The sequence below is a fragment of the Anser cygnoides genome, chromosome 3, assembly GCF_040182565.1.
Source record: "Anser cygnoides isolate HZ-2024a breed goose chromosome 3, Taihu_goose_T2T_genome, whole genome shotgun sequence".
Classification (NCBI taxonomy): domain Eukaryota; kingdom Metazoa; phylum Chordata; class Aves; order Anseriformes; family Anatidae; genus Anser; species Anser cygnoides.
Genome location: NC_089875.1, coordinates 59692500 through 59712070, shown reverse-complemented (window position 1 = coordinate 59712070; position 19571 = coordinate 59692500). Strand labels below are relative to the sequence as shown.

The 19571-nt window shown below is 34.9% G+C and overlaps 1 protein-coding gene across 14 annotated transcripts in view; it reads right to left on the bottom strand.

Moving 5' to 3' along the window:
* Window positions 1-535: 535 nt before the first annotated feature.
* Window positions 536-19571, bottom strand: part of REPS1 (RALBP1 associated Eps domain containing 1) — a 67227-nt gene continuing 48191 nt past the window's right edge. For 5 of the 14 annotated variants that reach the window (XM_048075684.2, XM_048075675.2, XM_048075680.2 and 2 more), the window contains exons 10-20: window positions 17674-17754; window positions 14644-14731; window positions 13663-13764; window positions 9714-9786; window positions 7355-7473; window positions 6549-6613; window positions 5070-5255; window positions 4339-4434; window positions 3657-3805; window positions 2925-3030; window positions 536-1879 (exon numbers count right to left, since the gene is read on the bottom strand). In XM_048075684.2, coding sequence (XP_047931641.1) covers window positions 1811-1879; window positions 2925-3030; window positions 3657-3805; window positions 4339-4434; window positions 5070-5255; window positions 6549-6613; window positions 7355-7473; window positions 9714-9786; window positions 13663-13764; window positions 14644-14731; window positions 17674-17754 — 1134 coding nt within the window. In that variant the 3' untranslated portion in view covers window positions 536-1810. The remainder of the gene's footprint in view (window positions 1880-2924; window positions 3031-3656; window positions 3806-4338; window positions 4435-5069; window positions 5256-6548; window positions 6614-7354; window positions 7474-9713; window positions 9787-13662; window positions 13765-14643; window positions 14732-17673; window positions 17755-19571) is intronic. The other 9 variants (XM_048075676.2, XM_048075682.2, XM_048075681.2 and 6 more) reach the window with 4 other exon arrangements.

Here is a 19571-nt window from a genome sequence, read left to right as displayed (position 1 = left end):
TAAAAATTAAACAGTCTGTGTATGATAACCAAAACCAGAAATACTTCATTTTCACTGTAACAGCATATCCAGCAGAAAAATCTGACTTGAGCTGTCCTCTTATAACAGAAGCAAATATTAAGAGAATTTCATTTAAGCATAAAAGTGAGACAGTGAAGTTAAGTATTGCTAACAGGCAATCCATTTAGTTTTAATTTTGAAAAGTACTCTCAAAGAAATAAAACTGGAAATGCAGACTAAAGAACTATACAATTCTTCGACCCAAGTCAGTACCAGCATTTACTTTTTAAAAGTTACAGCTACATTTAATTTGCTCATAGGAGGATACAAAAGGAATATAGCCACAGATTACCAAGAGAATTTAATCATTTCTGACCAACAGCTAAAAAAATTTGAGGGAAGAAAATGGTCAAGGGAGTACGCAACTATTTCTTGTACATGCCACAAAATTACAAAAAATTCCCTGCACACCTGTAATAAGCCCCTCCCCTATTTGAATGAGTTTCAATTCCCAGGTAAAGATGAATCAACAAAATTAAAATATTGTGCTGTTTTATTGGTGTAAAAATCACACAATTGCTAGTTCTGATTCTGCAGAGATACATCCATGCAGTTAAACATCTATGATCCCACAGCCAGAAGAAGCCATTAAATAGAATATCTGCTGTTAGTCAGCAATTAATGCAAATTTACATATGAGATCAAAAGGTGTGTATCATACAATATACAACAAATCCTAATACAGTACATCAACCTGAATAGCAGGATACACTCGGGGAACTCTGTTAATAGTGAAGCCTGTCTATATGCCAGAGAAATAAGGCCTGGAAACAAGATGACAGAAGGTACCCCAGAATTCCTAAGAAGCAAACTGTTCTTTTTTTTTTTTTTTAGATTTATTTATTTTTGCTGGGAATTAGAAGTTCACAGAGGTATTGACACATTACTTGACAATACATTTTGTTATAGTGAAGACTGGTGGCTGTGATCTGTTATTAAAAGGTAATGTGTGAAACATGCAATTACAGGTGGTGCTTAGGAAATGTGCAATTATGTTGGGGATTTACACCCAACTCTTCACAAAAAAAAGAGGACTGAAAAAGGTCCATTGGAGAGACTACCAATTGTACCATAAGTCTTTATATGCATGCGGCTGAATCAGGGTCACGGATGGGTAAATGGAACACCTGACAATCTGCGGTTACATACTCTGCAATGTATGCAACGAACACAAACCCAAATCTGTTTGATATGGTGAACAGCCTGCAAGAACTCTGTCAACCTGTGTAAGTTGGTTTATTGCAAAGGGGCAGGCTTTGTAGAATTGTGAACAACTTACAAGTTGTGAAAGGCAGTTTAGGAGGTACTATTGGCTGATGACACATTGTTAGATTTTCTCTTTTCTGGCACAATAAAATAAATGCCACAGCAAAAGAAGAGTTTACGTGCTTAAAGTCAACTGATAAGCAATCCTCTTCTGCACAGATGTTTCAACAGGGAAAAAAGGAAACCACTAAGAAGTTCCAGTTGGAAATTTTCGCGACAAACTTTGCAAACTCAAGTTCAACAAAAAGCACGGATGCCCACAGAAAACGATGTGAGAGGCAGTGTCACATTCAAGGAAAAAGTTCTTTTTTTCTGTACTGAAATTAAAATAGTTAAATACAAAAGTGGACAAATTGACAAAAGAGAACCACAACATTTAATGTAGAATAGAGTGCACTGAGCTAGATGCATGGATCTTTAAATAGGATCTTTAAACCAATACCCCTTTCAAAATTAGTTAAATTCACAGTTAACGGCAGTAGGCTTAGAGGTGAGAGAAAGGTCGAAGTTGTTCCAGTTGGACTTCCAGGGAGATTCTCTCTTCAAGAACATCCTACAAAAGAAATATTTTCTACTGACTGTCCACAGAGAATTAACATTAAAAATTTCCTCATGTGACCAAAGCTGGTAAACGTCAGCTTCAGTTTTGAGAACTAATATTCAGATCTCCTCTAAAAATGTGGAGAGCTTTTCCCATAATCTGAACAGAAGACTAGATAGTTAGTACACAAGCGAAGAATCAGTACTTTGCTCAAAAGTGTGGCCACTTAGTATTTCTCCATTCCTTTCAAGTCACCCAAAACAATGAAGTTGAAACTAGCTGCAAATCTAACATTGTCAAATAAAGTATAAAATGCTTTTATTAAAAGATGAGAAACAGACAATTTTCCCCCTCTTACCTGACTTATGCAGCTTTACTCTCTTTAAGAAACAGTAACAAACAATTACACTTGATCCTTTTTTAAAATTGCGTATCTTCCAGTCTAGACAGTACCACTTAGTTCATGTTCACATTAAGTTTGATTAATTTGGTAATTGAAATTAGACATAAGGTAAGAAAGATAGCAAATGATGTTAAGAAAAATGGTGCCTACAGACAAATTCAAAAAGTTAACAGCTGACCTAGATAAATGGATGGCTGTAGCTCTTCTTATTGAGCTGCAAGCTTTGCATCCCATATACGTATGCATATTTGCTTAGAAAATATTATTTTAATAAGACTAAGGTTTGCCTTTTTCTTCAGAAGAAAGAAAGCCACTTCATCTGCTTTTCTCAATACCGTTTTCAAAGTATCTGATGACCACAACAGCTACTCTAGACTGTATTAACTTAAGGTTTCTGCAATTTTAGTGTAGCCAAAAGCAAATCAATGCACTGAAAAATGTATTTAGTAGTAACAAGTGTCCTTTGTAATTTCACAAACTCTATCAAAACTAGGTGTATTCTGTGCTCTATAAAAACAACTAAATATTTTATGCTGATTTCCTCTATTCCTCTACTCTCTATTAATCATTGGTTTGCAGAAATGCCAGCTACTGTGCATCACTGACATCTTGCCTTCTTGTGATTTGTTTTTCAAATAAAGATTACTGTATTACCTTTAGTTGCTGCTGAAGTTCACTATTCAATCTGGCCAAAACAGTGTTGGTTTCCTTGTTACGTCTGATTGATGCCTGAATTGCCTTCTTGTCCTTCCCCACCGATCTGAAAATATATCAGAAGTATTTTATGTCATTTCATTACTTAACTGAATACCTCATTTACACTTTTTAAAAATGAACAGAATTCTCTTTTCAGAATTTTAAACTTGTTGCACTGTTGATTTTCCCTCTTTTGCCTGGCTCAATTAATCTTGTCTGCGCAGAAGTCACATATACTTGGTTTCAAGGAAACAGCAAGAAGCATATTTTAGAAACTTCTCATAACTACTTTTCTGAAGTCCCAACATACAGTAGTATCACATTCATTCACCTCAAAGAGACTAATATAATAGTCCACTTTTGTGCTAGGGACAGAAAGACTGTAGATTTTGGACTGTTAATAGTAACCATTACTTAAAATGAAGTAATGCATCTTAATACTTCCACCACTTGTTTCCAACATACTCGCAGAAGTTAGGGGTTCACACTCCAAAATTCAAGATCTCTACAAGGTCTGTCAGTAAGCAGGGGCTTTGGGATGATCTCATAAAACCAAAAATCTTTAAGCTGTTACATAAATCTAATTCAAACACATTGAAGTTGTTTGCAGTTCCTAGAACAGAAAGTGTGTATTGCTGTTTAAATGTAAACTTCCCAATAACAGATGTATTTATACACTTCTTGGGTTACCTAGGAATAGATGGCTGTGAAGCAAGAACAGCAGCTATGACACCTGTTTTCTGTGTATGTTCCTCAGCTTCAGGTCTTAGTTCATCTTCTGATTTTAATCTTCTGCGAATAGGCTTTGGTGGTGGAGCAAGTGGGGTAGTGCCTTTACCCTGAAGGGGAAAACACAGCCTATTAATTCCCAGAAACTGCTTTTTAAATTCGATTTATGACATGCTAATTTGTGCTACATACTCCTAGAACCAGTTACTTAGCTAACTGAATTAACAATCATGTTTTCTGATGGACACGTAACTGCATCTTCCTATTGTGTAGATAAAAAATAAGAACTCTAGCTGACAATTGCAAATACACAACAAATGAGTGCACCCTTTCCTTTCCTCCTAATAATTATATTTTTATACCATAAAAAAGCTACCGTTACAAAGATTTGTATGAAAAGCTTTGTTCTATTTCGAACATTTGAACATTTGCAAGTATCTTAATTTTCTGCTGTCTTGAGAATAATGCTAATCATGAACACCTTATGATGCAAGAATTCATCATACATGTGCCTATTTCAAGCAAATAATGGGTCTAATAAAATTGGGTTAAGTGCATAAAGTTGGTGTAATAAATCAAAACAACCATGAAATTTCATATACATCAGACAACTGTGCTCTTCTTCCAATTTTACTTTGCATACCGCACTAGTGGGGACATTAGCAGATGCTTTCTCTTCGACTCTTCCATCTGCTTTGGCAACTCTAAGAGAACTTGCAGAATCAGAGGGCTTTTCAACCTAAAGGGATATTAAACTACATTTAGAAAATTAATGCTTAACAAACACTTGATTCAGCAACAATTGGAATAAATGGAAGTATGCTGTGTTTCTTGTATAAGAATACAGTTAACATTTAAATTAAAAGCTGAAGTCTTCTTTAGAGGCATAGGCTGGAATAAAGTAAAAATACATGCTTTGGAGCAAAACCATCTAAAACTGTCTTGGTCACATTGTTCTGACCTGGAAGCAGCTCACAAAAAAGGCACACAGTCAGGAAACCTCAGCTATAAAACTTACCGTTTGGTAAGTCATTTGGAAGGCTGGCAAGAATGAGCAGAAGAGAAGTTTTGCCTGTGCTAAGTGTTAAACGTACAAACACAATTATGTTTGTGCCTATATATGCTAATAAATATCAAATCTTTTGAATTACAATGAAGAATTGAGAGGAAAACAAGTTCTTCTGCCTAGGTGTTTGGTAATTAATAAAGAAGCACAGCCATCCATAATGTAAGTGCTTTCTAACAAGGGACTGAGGCACCACACAACAACAAACACACAAACCAAACCACTGGTTCAAACAGCAAAAGTAGGTTTTAACAAAATCTCCTAACTGTTGGTGGCATTAAACAATTGACATCTTCATTTCCACTCACCTGCAAGACTTCCGAGTGCGTTTCAATTTCATCTTCTTCCTCCTTGTTTACAGCTGATGCAGCAAACACCTCAAACTGACTGAAGTCTGCAAAATTTGGCTGCTCTGGTATCTGTTGAGGTGAGGTACTGGTATGAGCTATTAGGCCTTCAGCATCTACAGGGCGATGCACATGAGGACCTGCACCCTGCAATAAAGGAACAAAAATGCTTAGTAACAATGCTCTTAACAGTTACCTGATGCAAAGACTCTTGCCAAACAACAGTTTGTGACAAAATATTAAATATTATTCGCTTTTTTAATCAAAGATTTATATCCTGTCAGTAGAACAAAGTGCATCTTGTCTAAAACACAGACAGACTGTTCTGTGTGGTTATGAAAGCAGAAACAGATAACAGAAAAGGAAGTTCAGTCAGATGTACTATCTATCATCAATGGATGAGACCAAAGATGCATAGAGTAGGGCCATCTAGACTCACTGGACAGTACATATGTTTCTGCTGTTTCACAGTCTGACTTGGCTCTGTTAAACATCTTAGTCTAGTTCCATAGGGAAAAACACATGATTATGTAATCATAGTCTATGGGATATGTCATTATACCCTCTTTCCTTCCTGATAATTTCTGAATCAATTGGCTCACTTCAAGAAGTTTGATGAAAACAGAAAGCCAAGCAGGAAATGGACGTTACAAATATTTCAAGAAAGAAAAACACTGTAGCAATGTCTGAATTGGTGGTACATATCAGAGAAAGCATTCAGGAGATCACTATTGAATATTTCCACTGCAAAACCCAGTTTCGAACAAAATAGAAAAACAGAGCAACCACAAGGCCTTATTTCTGTTGTTTGTGACTCAAAAATAATTGCTGCTGAAAAAACAACTCGAAAGAGATTCTACCTGTCCCATGTCAGATCTGCAGAACAGCTGAAGGATTCGGCTGTCTGAGACAAAAATTTTTTGCAGGATTTGTTTTCTACCAAATCAGCTAACTGAACTGACTCAGATTGAGACTACAAAAATGACCAAGTTTATAACAAGGGAAGTAGTGGAAATATGCCTTTTGGAGCAGACACGTTCTGTTAAAAACTGTTACCTGGGCCAGAGTCATGGATGTAAACACAAGCATATAAGTTGAAAAACTTTAGAAGATCTCTCTGTGGCTATACAGGCACAGGTAAAGAAATATTGAAGTGTAACATTTCTCTCTTTATTACAACTCAGAGCTGTTAAATTCTTCTTCCTCTACTTGAATTCTTTCACATGGTTCTACCAGAAGCAATTCTTTATTCAGGAAAGGCTAACATTTGGCTATAAGTATGACCTTTCACATCTTTCACAGCCCAGCGGTTTCAAAAAATTATCAGCTATTACTGCTCATTTTAGCGGGAAGTTAAAATTCAGAGTTAAATAAAAATAGTACTAAATAGTACCATCCAGTGCATCAGGTTAGAGTATGACTTTTCAAAAGGGACATCACCTGTGAAGGCTGTGGTCTTGGAGGCACTGCGGGGGGATAGGCAACAACTCCAGCCTGTTGCTGTCCTGTAAGAGGGATCACATTTAGCTAAGGTTGTTACTTTTCAAATTACACAGTATCTAATTTTTTAACTTGTCAAAAAGTGAAGACATACAAATTTTGCCTACATATAAATCTGTCATTTAGGACCACTACTGTAATGTCAACTTTCAAATTTGCAAATAGACAAAACAAGGAATCAGAGCACGTATCTTGTCCTTTGCTACTGCTCAAAATATTCAGTCACACTTTCCTGATTTGTTTTTTATTTTACTCCCACTATATACTGTTAACATTTCCCCCTACTTTTTGATCCCAAGCTGAAATGTACTGACAAATCGTAAGTACAATAACTCTTAACAACAGTACCAAAAATGACCTTTAATGATTTTGCCTTGAGACACTTAACACTCATCTTTAATATATCCAATACCAAAGTAACTGCTCTTGAAAATTTACTGGCAGATGCAATCCACTGCACATGGATACGCTACCAAAACGTTATTTCCTGATCTCGATTCTCAGATTTGTCCAAAGGGCTACAATGCCATCACTTCTATGATTCAAATTTAGTCTTAAGTTATTTAAGCAAAGCGTTGTACAGATTTCAATACAAGCTAAGAGTGGCAATATTTTCAGCTTTTTCATTCAGAAGTAGTGTTTTAAAAGCTTATTCTAAATCTCACTTCAGAGGAAAAAAGAAGAAATTGTCTGCTTCAGGAATATGTGTTGAAAAATAAAATATACTAGGAACACAGTATGTCTACCTGGGGTAACTGAAAAGGATCTGTTCATGTCTAAAGATGACGATCGAGAATGAGAAGGATGAGGCCTTGGCGGGGGTGGCGGTGGTGCGGTGTTATCTGGAGATGTTCCTGAATGTGATCTGCAAAACATAAAGCTGCCTAAAATCACTTTAGAGCCACAACAAAACTAAAATTCAAAATTTCTTCTAAATATTTAGTTAACAAGTAAAGGTTGTCAGATGAAAAAGAGCCTGATGATTGCCATTGATTTTGAAGAGTGCAAAATCAGTTTCAAACTTCTGGTATCCTTTGATTTCACAACTGTTTTTCTATTTATACTTACTTAAATCTCCATTCTCTAGATTATTCTTATATTACTGCTAGTAATTTATCTTTAGGAAACCGATGGTTTCTCATACACAATCCAAACAATGATAGTTCAGGAGTACAGAATCTTAAATATGGCAATTTCATCCAGGTGGTAGTCACTTTGATTTTCAAAGTACATAAAATGTACTCAACATCCTAATTAAACTTAAGTTTAATGTCATTGAAGAAGAATGTGTTTCTGTTGGATCGGCCTGCAGATATATAAGGTTTAAGGAGTATCACAGTATACAAGGTAGATTGTAGTTCTCTGCTAGAGATTTTCCCAATCTCTACACTTCGTAGCATCTTCAGAAATTTTAACTTATTCTTAGGTATGATCACCATCTAGTGGACTTATGTTGCAAGTTCATCAAACACACAAAGTTTAGAAAGGCTGCAGTGGTTAGTACTGCGCTTCTCAAGGGGAACTTAAGCGGGATACTGGGATTTATTGCATACAATATTTTTGTGCAGCTTCCACTTAAAAACAGTTTGCTTAAACTTCCTAACTAGTCTGCTCTGTCTTGAGCAAGACAGATTTATTGAATCACTCATGATACTGCTACTATTTTCTTCAACTCATATGTAAGTGATAAAATCTTTTCTGAATGACTAACTTCTGTAACATTTTTCTGTAAATGAGATAAAACTAGGAGAGGAAACAGGTACTGTAGGTTTCCGTAGGTTTCATACAAAACTTGAAATTCCTGAACATATTAAGTCAGGCAGAAAATCAAGTTATCTCAATAGAAAAAAATGTTTTCTTAATACACTCTCCAGAAGCATACTTCTGTAAATTGTGTAACCTTCCAAACAATGAAGTCTGAAAACAATGAAGAATTAAGGGCACAAGTAGGATTAAAAAAAAAAGGGAGAGAGGTTTTCAAACACTCCTGACACATAGTATCACATAAGTATCATTATCTGATACAGACTTGTTTTTGCTTTTTGAAAATACAAAAAGTACTCTGGACTTAGGGTAGTGTTAAGGACAATGTCATCTTTATAGATAAAGCTGCAATTGGTAGAAAAGGTATAAACGGAAGGAAGTAGAAGTGGGCGTGGACATGGCCAGATTTGTCAGTTCTAGATAGAAACTGCCTGTGCCAGAAAATGGCAGCTCGTAAGAAAGCTCCACTCATGTACACAAATCAGCAAGAGAACCCAACCCAAAATCAGAGATGAAAAGAACATGGAAAACAAACAACGAGCCGTCTTCTTGATAGTGCAAAAATACACACAAGCAAGACAGAGTCCATTTTCCCCATTAAGTAACAATGGGGCAAAAAAGTTTTCAAGCTGCCGTACTGAAAGGTAACTGCAAATCTTTCTTTGCTGTTGAAGTCACTCTATTTTTGTTTTGAAACTCACCTCTGAAACGGATTGTAAGATGGTTAATGGCATAGCTGGTTTTTATCCTATTCAGGCACAGATTTAATGGGGACAATTAGCACCAGCTGGTACAGCACATTCTCTTATGTCATACAATACAGTTGCTGGTTATATGATTGCATAACCTCACCCAGCCCCTTAATTTGTGTTGGGCCTGTTCCTGCCTTTCATTTTATAGAAGCCCATTAACAAAAGAGATCAAGTTACTGCCAGGATTTTTTAAAAAAACTCTTGCAGTACATAATCACAAGGTTCTTCTCCATTAATGCCTAATGGATATTTTTAAAGATACCAAAAATTGTTTTCAAGCAAACATTATGATCACCTGTGCTTACATTCCCTTGTATTTAAGAAGAAAGTATTTTCAAGATTACCGACTGCACCTGGCCAATCCCAAACAGCTCTTTAGATTGCACTGTTATTTTTTTGAATGTTTGCTTTCCACATTAACATGAACAGCATACATTTTAATGTCAAAATACAGACTGCCTCCACATTTCCGACTATTAAAGTAATAGTTTATCTGGCTGTCACTTCATAAGCAAGCTGTCAAAAAAACAGAAGATCAGAACAGGCTTCTTCAATCAATTCTTATTTTTTCAGTTGCTACTCTACTGACCGTTGTCGCGTTACACTGCTTCCAATTTGCTCTGGATCTGAAGTATAGGAGTCTGAACTGCTGTAACCATCTGCTGGTAGAAGGAAGTAAAAAGTTTTATATTCATTTTGCACAACCAATATACTCCAACAGATACAGATAATATATTGTATTTAAAATATTAAATGTAAATTTCCTGAGCATACCTCTAAAACACTCGGCATTCCAACACTATAACAATTTCGCCAACATAAGGGACACCCATAAAAATGAACGAGTAGAATGTGTGATTGTAGAAGCACTGAAAGCCTGTCACTAACCTTAGAAGTCAGGCAAAGCAAAAGATATGTATAGTACACAGACAAACTATATAGTTTTGTTACTACTGTAATTACTGTACTGTAACTTCTGTACCTTCAAGGCTAGTAGTCAGCTCTCTTTTGGACTAAATATATATATATATATGTGTGTAAAAAACTGTTCAGCTTTTGGTTAAGCCTACCTATAAAAAATGAAAGATGCTATTATAGCATCATTCAGACAGTTTTCTTAAGCACACCCTTAGCCTTAAAAGCTGTCTAAAGCCACCTATTCTCATCAGAAATTAGTCTCACCAAAATCACAAAATTGGCATGGAATGAATGTTGACAGAAAAATGGCTGCCAAAGATTAATTTGGGATGATTCCAGAACACCTGGTGAAGCACAATGTAGGGTGGGTAAGCAACAGGAAAAATGTGACTCTCACAATTAGCTGCCAGTAAAGAGAAAATTCTACTTAAGACTATAATAATTTTTCTGGATTACTTAGTCTCAAACGATTACTTTAACGTCTGAGGACAATGAAGTTTTCAAAAGTGCAAAGATGCATGGAACAGGACCCAGACTTAAGAATCCTGCACAGGTAGCTTTCCTATTCATTAAGGCACCTTCTTACCTGTTCCTTTTTTTTTTTTCTTGAAACTGCAGATACATTGGTCTAGTGAAATTGGCTTGACACCTTTACCATGCACAGCCAGCTGAGTAATACCCTATTTCACCTTAATTTCAGGTTAGAAGTTATTTTGCAGGTTTACAGGTATGTTTCTATTGAATGAGATCTACAGAAAATTAAAAAAAATACCTAGGTACACAGTCTTAAAAAAAAAAAACTACAGAATTTGTGGCTATGTGATGGTATTTAAGTTTCCAAGGATCAACTGAGCAACTTAAGCTTAAAGCAGAAGTCAGCTATGCAGTTAATGAAATGATCTTTCTCCAGACATCTCTACTAGTGTATACATTTTTGGAGCCATTCAGGATGTAATATAACCTAATGAAACAAGAATGTGTGTAATCAATCCCACTTCTAAGGGGGAAAGAGCAAGATCTTCTGGACCAAGAAGTTTTACATCATTTCAGTATGAAACTACTGGGTTTCCACTGACAGTATAAGGAATATTTCTGAATTGATTTCAAAGCCATTTGGAGTAAACAATTTTAATGGTTACATAATGCAAAGGATTAGTCACTCAGCAAATGTAATTTTCATATATTGGCTAGTCCTAACCCATGAACTTGAACACAATTTTAAATAGAAGAGAATCCTTTTTGAGCATTACCAGTTACTTCAGTATGATAATCAGGTAAAGTTCCTATTAGGAATGATACAGGGACTTCTCCAATGTTATTTTTCTCAGGAGTGGTTTCTGCCATCTCATGCTAGTAGTGCGCGTTAGTCTCCAGCTTTGCTGGTATTTCATTATGAAGGGAGGTAATTTATATTATCTTTCCCTTCTGACTGCAGTATTCCATGGTCTTGTTTACATCATTTAACAGGATTTTAAAATAACATTCACAAACTTGTCCTTTATGACACACTGAAGTAGTATGTTGCTTTGAAGTGAAAACAAACTGTGAAAACAGTAATTATTTTTGCTGCTTTTATTTTTACTTGCATAGCAGCAGTTTCAACACTGTGGGTGCCCAGCAATCAGATGAATTAGCTTCTCCAGTTATCAGTAAGCTTTTTTATTCTCTTCTCCTTTGTTCCGAATCACTTCACTTGCAAAGAAAAATAACAGCGCAGTGTCTATGCCTAATGACTTTTCTCATATCATGCAATAGAGAGTTTTTCCTGGCTTCCTGGATTAGGTTTGAGGTGCTCTTTATAAATTAATCACTTCTAAGCTGAATTACGCTTGATGTAATACATGAAAAATCAAGACAAAATGGAAATTTCTCAATACCAAGCTGATGCTCATAAATCTCCATTGGTTCTCAATTCCACATACTATTTTAAAATCTTGATCTACGAACAGAAGAATAAGTGAAGTAAAATAACTAACTTGCATTTAAATTTTGATCAATAAACCACTGAAATATCTGTACTCTTCTGTACAACGCGAAAAAAAGAATGTGAACCTAGCAACCAAATATTCTTATTTAAGAATATCCATTTATGAGAAAACATTTCCAAAACAGTGATATAAAAAAACACACAGAAAAATACTTGTTTAAAATAAAAATGAGACTCATTCTTAAATGGATTCTGGCACAGATAATCGAGAATAATCAAATAAAGCAAACGCTGAAAAATGAGATCAACCCAATAACTGAAGGAAATACATTACAGACTTTGTCACTGACTTAGCACGGAAGGTAGTCAGACAGCATTAATGCATGACTCTAAAGAACCTTGAAAATTTAACTATCAAGAGAGCAAATCTGCAAAACAAACTCTTGTTAGATTCTTAATTTTTTGTTGTTGTTTTAATATCAGAAATTCAGTTTCTAGAGGTAGCTTATATTAAAAGATTTGTTCAGGATTTACCCAAATGGTGTTAACCCCAACCACACAAATTACTTACAATACTGACAATAGCCATTTCTTTCAGTAAAAGAATGGGCATCCCGTAACTCAATTTGAGAAACTACAGAGTAGCCTTTGTTATGCTGAAACAAGGTTTGTTGTATTTCACCTCAGTCTTCCTCTTAGGGAAGAATCCTTCCTGGTATAACAAAAATTACAGAAGTAATTGTACAATTACAAAATTTAAACTGTACTCAGATAAGGGAGTATGAAAGGAGTCTTGGAACTTAGATCCTGCATATAGTAGTAACTTTTCTACTACAAGACTGTATTTGCTTATTCTTTCTTTTGCATGAGAGGGCTTCCTTCTGAAAATGGAACTGTGCTTTGAAAGAAAAATACAGGCCCAAGAAATTACCACAGAAGAAAAGTGTGTCATTGGAACAGTTCATGAAAAAAAGAAAACAGAGCAATTCAGAAGGTGCATTTTTGCAATTTATGTTACAAACCTAAATACTTCTGCCTTAATATGGCACAGTGAAAGATTTAAAATAATGAGTTCTTCAAACTTTATTTTTACTGAAAAATGTTCCCAGCTAAAAGAGAACAGGAAAACTATCTCCACAACAGACTCCAGAACTCATTCAGGCTACTTGTAATCTGGGACCTCTGACTAATCAAACCAAAGTAACACAAAACTTTTTGGACACAGGAGATGCTGAAAATCAAGGAGGCTATTATAAGCAAATAAACACTGGAAAAGCTGTACCTATAAACAAAATCTAAAAGTCTATTTTGTTTAGTACCTAAAACAGATAACTGTCTGAAAATTTTATTGTCAAGAGGTTTTTGCTCATCAAAAGTTACATGGTTCTGAGGAAATCAGAATCAAATGCTACTTAGTCAATTCCACTTTCCATACATTTCAATTTCTCATCCTAAAATTAAAATAGAAAACAAAGATGACAAAACTGATAAAAATGAACGTTTTTGAACACAGATGCAGGAAAATATCTACAGTGATATTAACAGAACCTTCTTAATACTATTTCTAATACATCATATCAGAAATGTCTCTCTTCTCAGGATACGTTTATCTCATTTTTGAGCATTTCATCCACTGAATATATCTACATTTTGCTTAATATAAAAACAAGATCAGAAGGTATTTGATACTTACTAACTGTATTTCCAGATGTAAATTTTACAGATGAACTCATTTTGTTTTCTTCTGGGAGATCAGGTGGTTTCACAAGTAGTGGGCTAGTAGGGTTAGTATGATCTGGACAGAAAAAAAAATATCAGTCTAAATAAACAGATATAATCAAACTAGCTTTTTACTTATGAGGTTAAAGCTTCACAGTAGCTTTCTGTGCCCTTATCTGAAGTGCTATACTGAAGACTAAAACTGTTGTACTTTAAAATAATTGAGACATCAAAAGCGTTAACTTTGAAATTTACACTTCGTGTGCATTTCTCAGGATTGAGAGTTGTGAATCTTCATCTATTTACAAGGCTAAGGAAATGTTAAAAGCATGTTGAGAATAGTTCTCTATTCTCATATGCTGAATGCTGTACGTTACTTTAGAAAATGCTGACATTATTAGTACACATCTATAAATTAGGACTGTAGATTCCACTGTTCAGGGAAAATTATCAAACAACCTTGTTTATTCTTGACCAGAGTATAAAATAGGCCTACAGATACTTTTGAATGCTATTAGGTTTCAAAAGATTAAGCAGTATTTCTGACCACAGCAGTATAAGTTGTCTCTCCAAAATTCGGTTTCATTTCCTGTTAAATACAGGATTTACCAAAGCAGGCTATGTTCCCCCATCTTCACAGCCACCTCCAGAATTTAATAAGGAAACCTATTACATTCTCCTTGAGGCCCAAATCAAACATATACCATAATGCTTCTTTATTACTCCAAACAATAATCTTCTACAGATGGTGAAATCCTCACTGTAGCAAATGGCTAATTCAAACTCTGCATCTACCTGAACAATACTCAAACTCCTAACTCAAATCTCATCAATTGTTATGCTGGTTACAACTCAAGATATTTTCAAGTAGAAAAAAATAAGTCAGGATATTTAAGGAAGCAAACCCAACTCTAAGTGTACAACACTTTCCTGGTTAACAAGGAAAACATCATACCACTTCCAGTTCTTTTAAGCTCCATTTCCTGCATGTGGATCTTGCTTGGAGTCATCCTTATGGGAACTGGGTGCACAATTGCAGTATCCTGTGGAGGAGACAGAGTAAGTGGTGTTAACCTAGTTTTACATTGTTCCCTTAAGAGTCTGACACCATGTGAGATGATAATTTCTAAACCAAAATCCTGAAGTCTAATTTTACACAGTTCTAGGGAATTTAACATACCTATAAAACCAAAGCTGTATGAGCTGAAGTTCCTCTAACCATTTATAATGTGTAACCTAACATTCTACTTATAGCACATTCAAAATGTTTTGCTAGATAACCATGACTATTGTAAATAGGACCCCACTTTGACAGCTTTCCATAACTTTTGGCATACTGAAGTCTGTTACATCAAGTGCATCTTCAAAAAAAACCTTTAAAACCCTACTCCTAAGCTCTATTTATGATGCCTCAGAAAACTACTTCCCCTTTAAAATGGTATGACTAATTCCCAATAAAATAGGTACTTTGTAGTATTTTAAGACAAATAGTTTCATCAGTCTTCTTTAAAGTGGTAAAAACATTTGGAATTTTAGTATAATAAACCCTACAGAATGTATCTTTAGATAGATGTTGACCTTACACTTAGGCATCTTCTTTGCTATTCAGGCAAGTGACTCCATTTTAATGTAATTTATAGACAGCCCTTTCCACTTAGATAGGATACTAAACTAAGTGTAGATAGCTTTAAATATCTCAGAAATTTTGTTTTGTCCACAAGTAACTTAAAATACAGTCATACTCCTGTGAGATTTTTACTGTCACCTCTGTTCAGAATATGCAAATGGAGGGAACTATGACAGCACAAGAACAAACTGGGTTATATTCTGTCCCTAAAAAAACATCAAGTTTCAAAACTGCTGTGGTATCGGACGCTTAATCCGATTTTGACTGGTCAAGTAGATCACTTTCACCAAGAATAGTACATTTACATTATTCATTTCTAGAACTGTTTAAACTGATTTGCACTACTCTTGACACAAATATAAACTTTTAAGACCACATTTTTAGATATAGCTCAAACACTTGTCACATGAGGCTCTTAGGAATACATTAAGATATACTGCACTTTTCTCCCCCATAATGGGATTATCATGCAAAAATCACTTGCTGTAGTTACTTCAGTCCTCTGCTCTAATATGCAGCTACTACAAAAATAATTTGCCTCAATTAAATGGATTTATACATAAAGTATTAATACAGATTAATAATCTAATTTTACAGAAAACAACTTAACATGCTACCAACTTTCACTTAAAATAGGGACATTATGTTAATATATCAGGAGATGAGTGCGCTTTTAAAAACATTTTCCATTCATCTTTTTCCTCCAACTAAGCTGCTTTTCCAGTTGTAAGAAAAAATAACGGGTCTATGAACTCACTCTTTAGATCATTATTAACAAATACTCAAGAAAGCGAATTCTCTCCCTTGGGAGAGCAACAGTAGTTGAAAAAAAATCACTGCATCACTGTTGAAACTGTTAAAATAAGAAGCCTGAATGCTGTTAGTGAAAATTTGCTGTCATTTCTGCTTACTGTAAGAAGACAAAGTTACCAAGCATCAAAGATGCTTGCTGTTCTTTAAAAATCTTCTCAACTACAGGAATTGAGTACAAAGGCATTTACCAGTATAAATTTCTATTGAATTTATATTTACGTACACATGTATATACACACTCAAGTATATGGCCATATATGAGTTTTCCACACATCACAGTTCCACTTTTAAAGTTAACCACCATATGGGAAAATTTCAAACTTCAGATTTCTGTCATTTAATAATTATGTGCAGGAATATACTACTACCTTGTTGTGGAAACAAGACAGTGATTGCTCTACATTGTTAAGTAATTATATACGAAGAGAAACAACCATAAACTGATTTCAAAAACAACTTCAAAAATATAGTACATTTAACCCTAAAAAGTCTATCTTGGAGATGAAAAGGGGCTGCTTTTTAACTAAGTGACATTTTAATTTAAGTATTCCAGGCAATTCTGGACACTGGAGACGGTGCAGTTTGAATTCTAGCTTCCAGCATCTAGAAATGCTATCTGCACATAAATATCAGTGATATCTCAGAGTGGAGTACTAAGTATATATTTGTGAATATGTACTATACTTGCATATAGATGTAATTTTTGTAAATATTATCTTTTCAGAAGGGGCATGTTCAATATTAGAAGCAGTTAAATGCATATTATGTGCACCTATTATATTTCTCTGTATAATCAAATGACAATGGACAGTAACATAGGGCTAACTGAATATGTAAGAAAAGCAGGAGGAAAAGTAGTAGCTAAATTCTCAAGTAATTTTAATGTGCTTCAGAATCACTTCAGTGTGACATGTCTTGAAGTTGAAAACCAGCAGAACATGAAACAATGTAGTAGATTTCTGGCTCCAAAGCTGGATAAGATTATTTAAGTACATCATCATTCAGAGCACTCCTCGCTAAGTAAAACATTAAAACAGCACAGGTTTTGCTGGAGAAATACTAAAAGCCCAATTAATAACCAAGTCACTGAAAACATGAGGAGTATGAAATACCACTTCCATTAAAGCCTGATAGCTTTTTCAGTTAAGTCGGCATTATCAGCTCCTAAGATTTTGTGCAAATAAAGATCTGCAGCTTCAAAAAATACTGAAGACAGAATCTGAAAAGGGGACTAATTTATCACGGGGAGTGGCCCTTGAGTTAACTAATTTTCAAAACATATTGTTTAAATGCTTTGTCTACTACAGGTTTTGATAGCAGTGTTGTATTGCATCTGTATCAAGAAAATTAGCATTCACTGCACTCAGATATTAAACGTGAGCAGTACCAGAAAATTTCTATTCCTAAAATCAGCAAAATTAATAAGCCTGCCACCATTCCCAAAAAAGCAGTTCATGGAATCATGCATAAAAGCTATATACAATGAATGGAAATTCAGTGTTAATAAAATTAATTTCAAACAAGCAAGCTAAGTGATTGACTTACAGGATCAGCTGGTGCAATGTTAGAATCAAATTGGGTCAGAGTTTGTGAGCTTGAAGAGCGTTCGCTAAATGTCTCCCACTGCTGAACAGACAGAGGAGAGAAGTCAGCATGATGAGAAAGATGGAAGTAAAAGATCACTGAGGAGGACTTAGCATAGTAGTTTGGATGTTGCACTGGGAAGTATTGTATTTGCACTGGGCAGTACTTGACTTAGAAACCACACTAATACATAAAAAAATCTTTCTATTTCAGTCTGATATTGTTGTGCAACCAAGTTTATTGTCAGATATTAATCTTTTTACTTTTCGTAATGAAGATACAGGTGCACAGTCACCTTGGAAATAATGTCAGAGTTTGCCAGTGAAAGTCACACAAGTTAAAAAAAATGGTTAGCCAATCAAATACTGTAGAGATTCAATCAGTGCCACCTGTTTGTAATTATAAAATCTACAGAAAGGTTCCTCAGCTTTGTAGTTGCCCAGTGTCAAATGTATCTAGTAAGCACTGATTTTCTTACGAAGTCTCCGATAAATGAATGCTGAGCAGAGTACTCCAATCACACCAGTTCAGCTTGCCAGTGCAACTCCTGAGAAGTGATTCTATTCTGTAAGAGTATTTTTACAAATCTAAATCACTGTCAAGGCAAAGAATTAAATTCAAACATACTGTTGATTGTTAAATTAAAAGCAAATAAGTCAATCTCTGAACAGTTTTACAAGACATAGGCATGCTTTATCAATACATAGTTGTCAAGAGTCCTCATGCTTAGTAAGTCAAAATACAGCCACGACTGGATCAATGAAGTACCAAAGTACACAAAATTAATGTGATCCAGAAAACTAGATAACAAATCACAATAGGAATGCTGAACTTGTTATATCTTGGTAAAATACCATATTAGCCTATTTTCAAACAAGATTTTTAGCACTCAGAAAGATAAAAATGTTAGTATAGTCATGAAAATAAATTAATACTCTTGTCCCAGCTCTAGAGGCAAAACAATGCGTATGTTTCCAGACAATACAGGACACGGTATATGGTGTTAGTCAACCCAATCTCATGCACTCCCCTACATGAAGTTATACTAAATTAATAGCCTGTATATAAAACTAGTCCAAAACAGTATTTCAGAAATAGGTCTTTAAGGAAATTCCTAAAAAGCTGTTTTCAGTCAGCTGAAATTAATTAAATGAAATCTGGAAAAAAAACACTGAATTTATAAGAGCCTTCATGTGTGGTGCCTTGCTTCTCATTCCAGACTTGCCAACAAAGGCAAAGACCATGAGATGTCATTCAGTTTTTGGTGGTTTTTTTTTTTTTTTTTTTTTTAAATACAAAACTACACCTTTTTAGGGAGGATGTAAGTTTTCCCTTCCTAAATGCTCCATCTCACCTCTTGTAGGAATCAACTTATCTCAGTGGCACGCCACCCCTCCATGAAGAAGCACCACTGCAAGTAGTATGGAGCTACACAAATGTGTTTAGTCAATTTTTACTAAGTGAAAAATTTAACAGCCAAATTCTGCCAGCCTTTTCCCTGATTTGGCCTCTTGCCTTTACACAGCTGCTCATTTTCATGAAATGCAGTTAATTTTTATTTTAAAACTACCACTACCCTTTAAACTTTACTTGGCTAGTGGCTTCAACATTACTGGCTACACTGGCAAATAGACTATTTAATTACAGAAATCTCGCTTCTCATTTTTCCAACACTTTCATAAAGGCATACAGCATATATGTTATACCTAAAATAAACATGTGTATATATATATATTTTTAAATATATTTAAGAGATGGGTGCTGAATTTACATCTTATTCCAGTCCTCCAAAAGCATACTGCAGGGCATTTATTACTTGTCCTCAGGGTCCATAGCTGGGCACAGAAAAACGAATATCA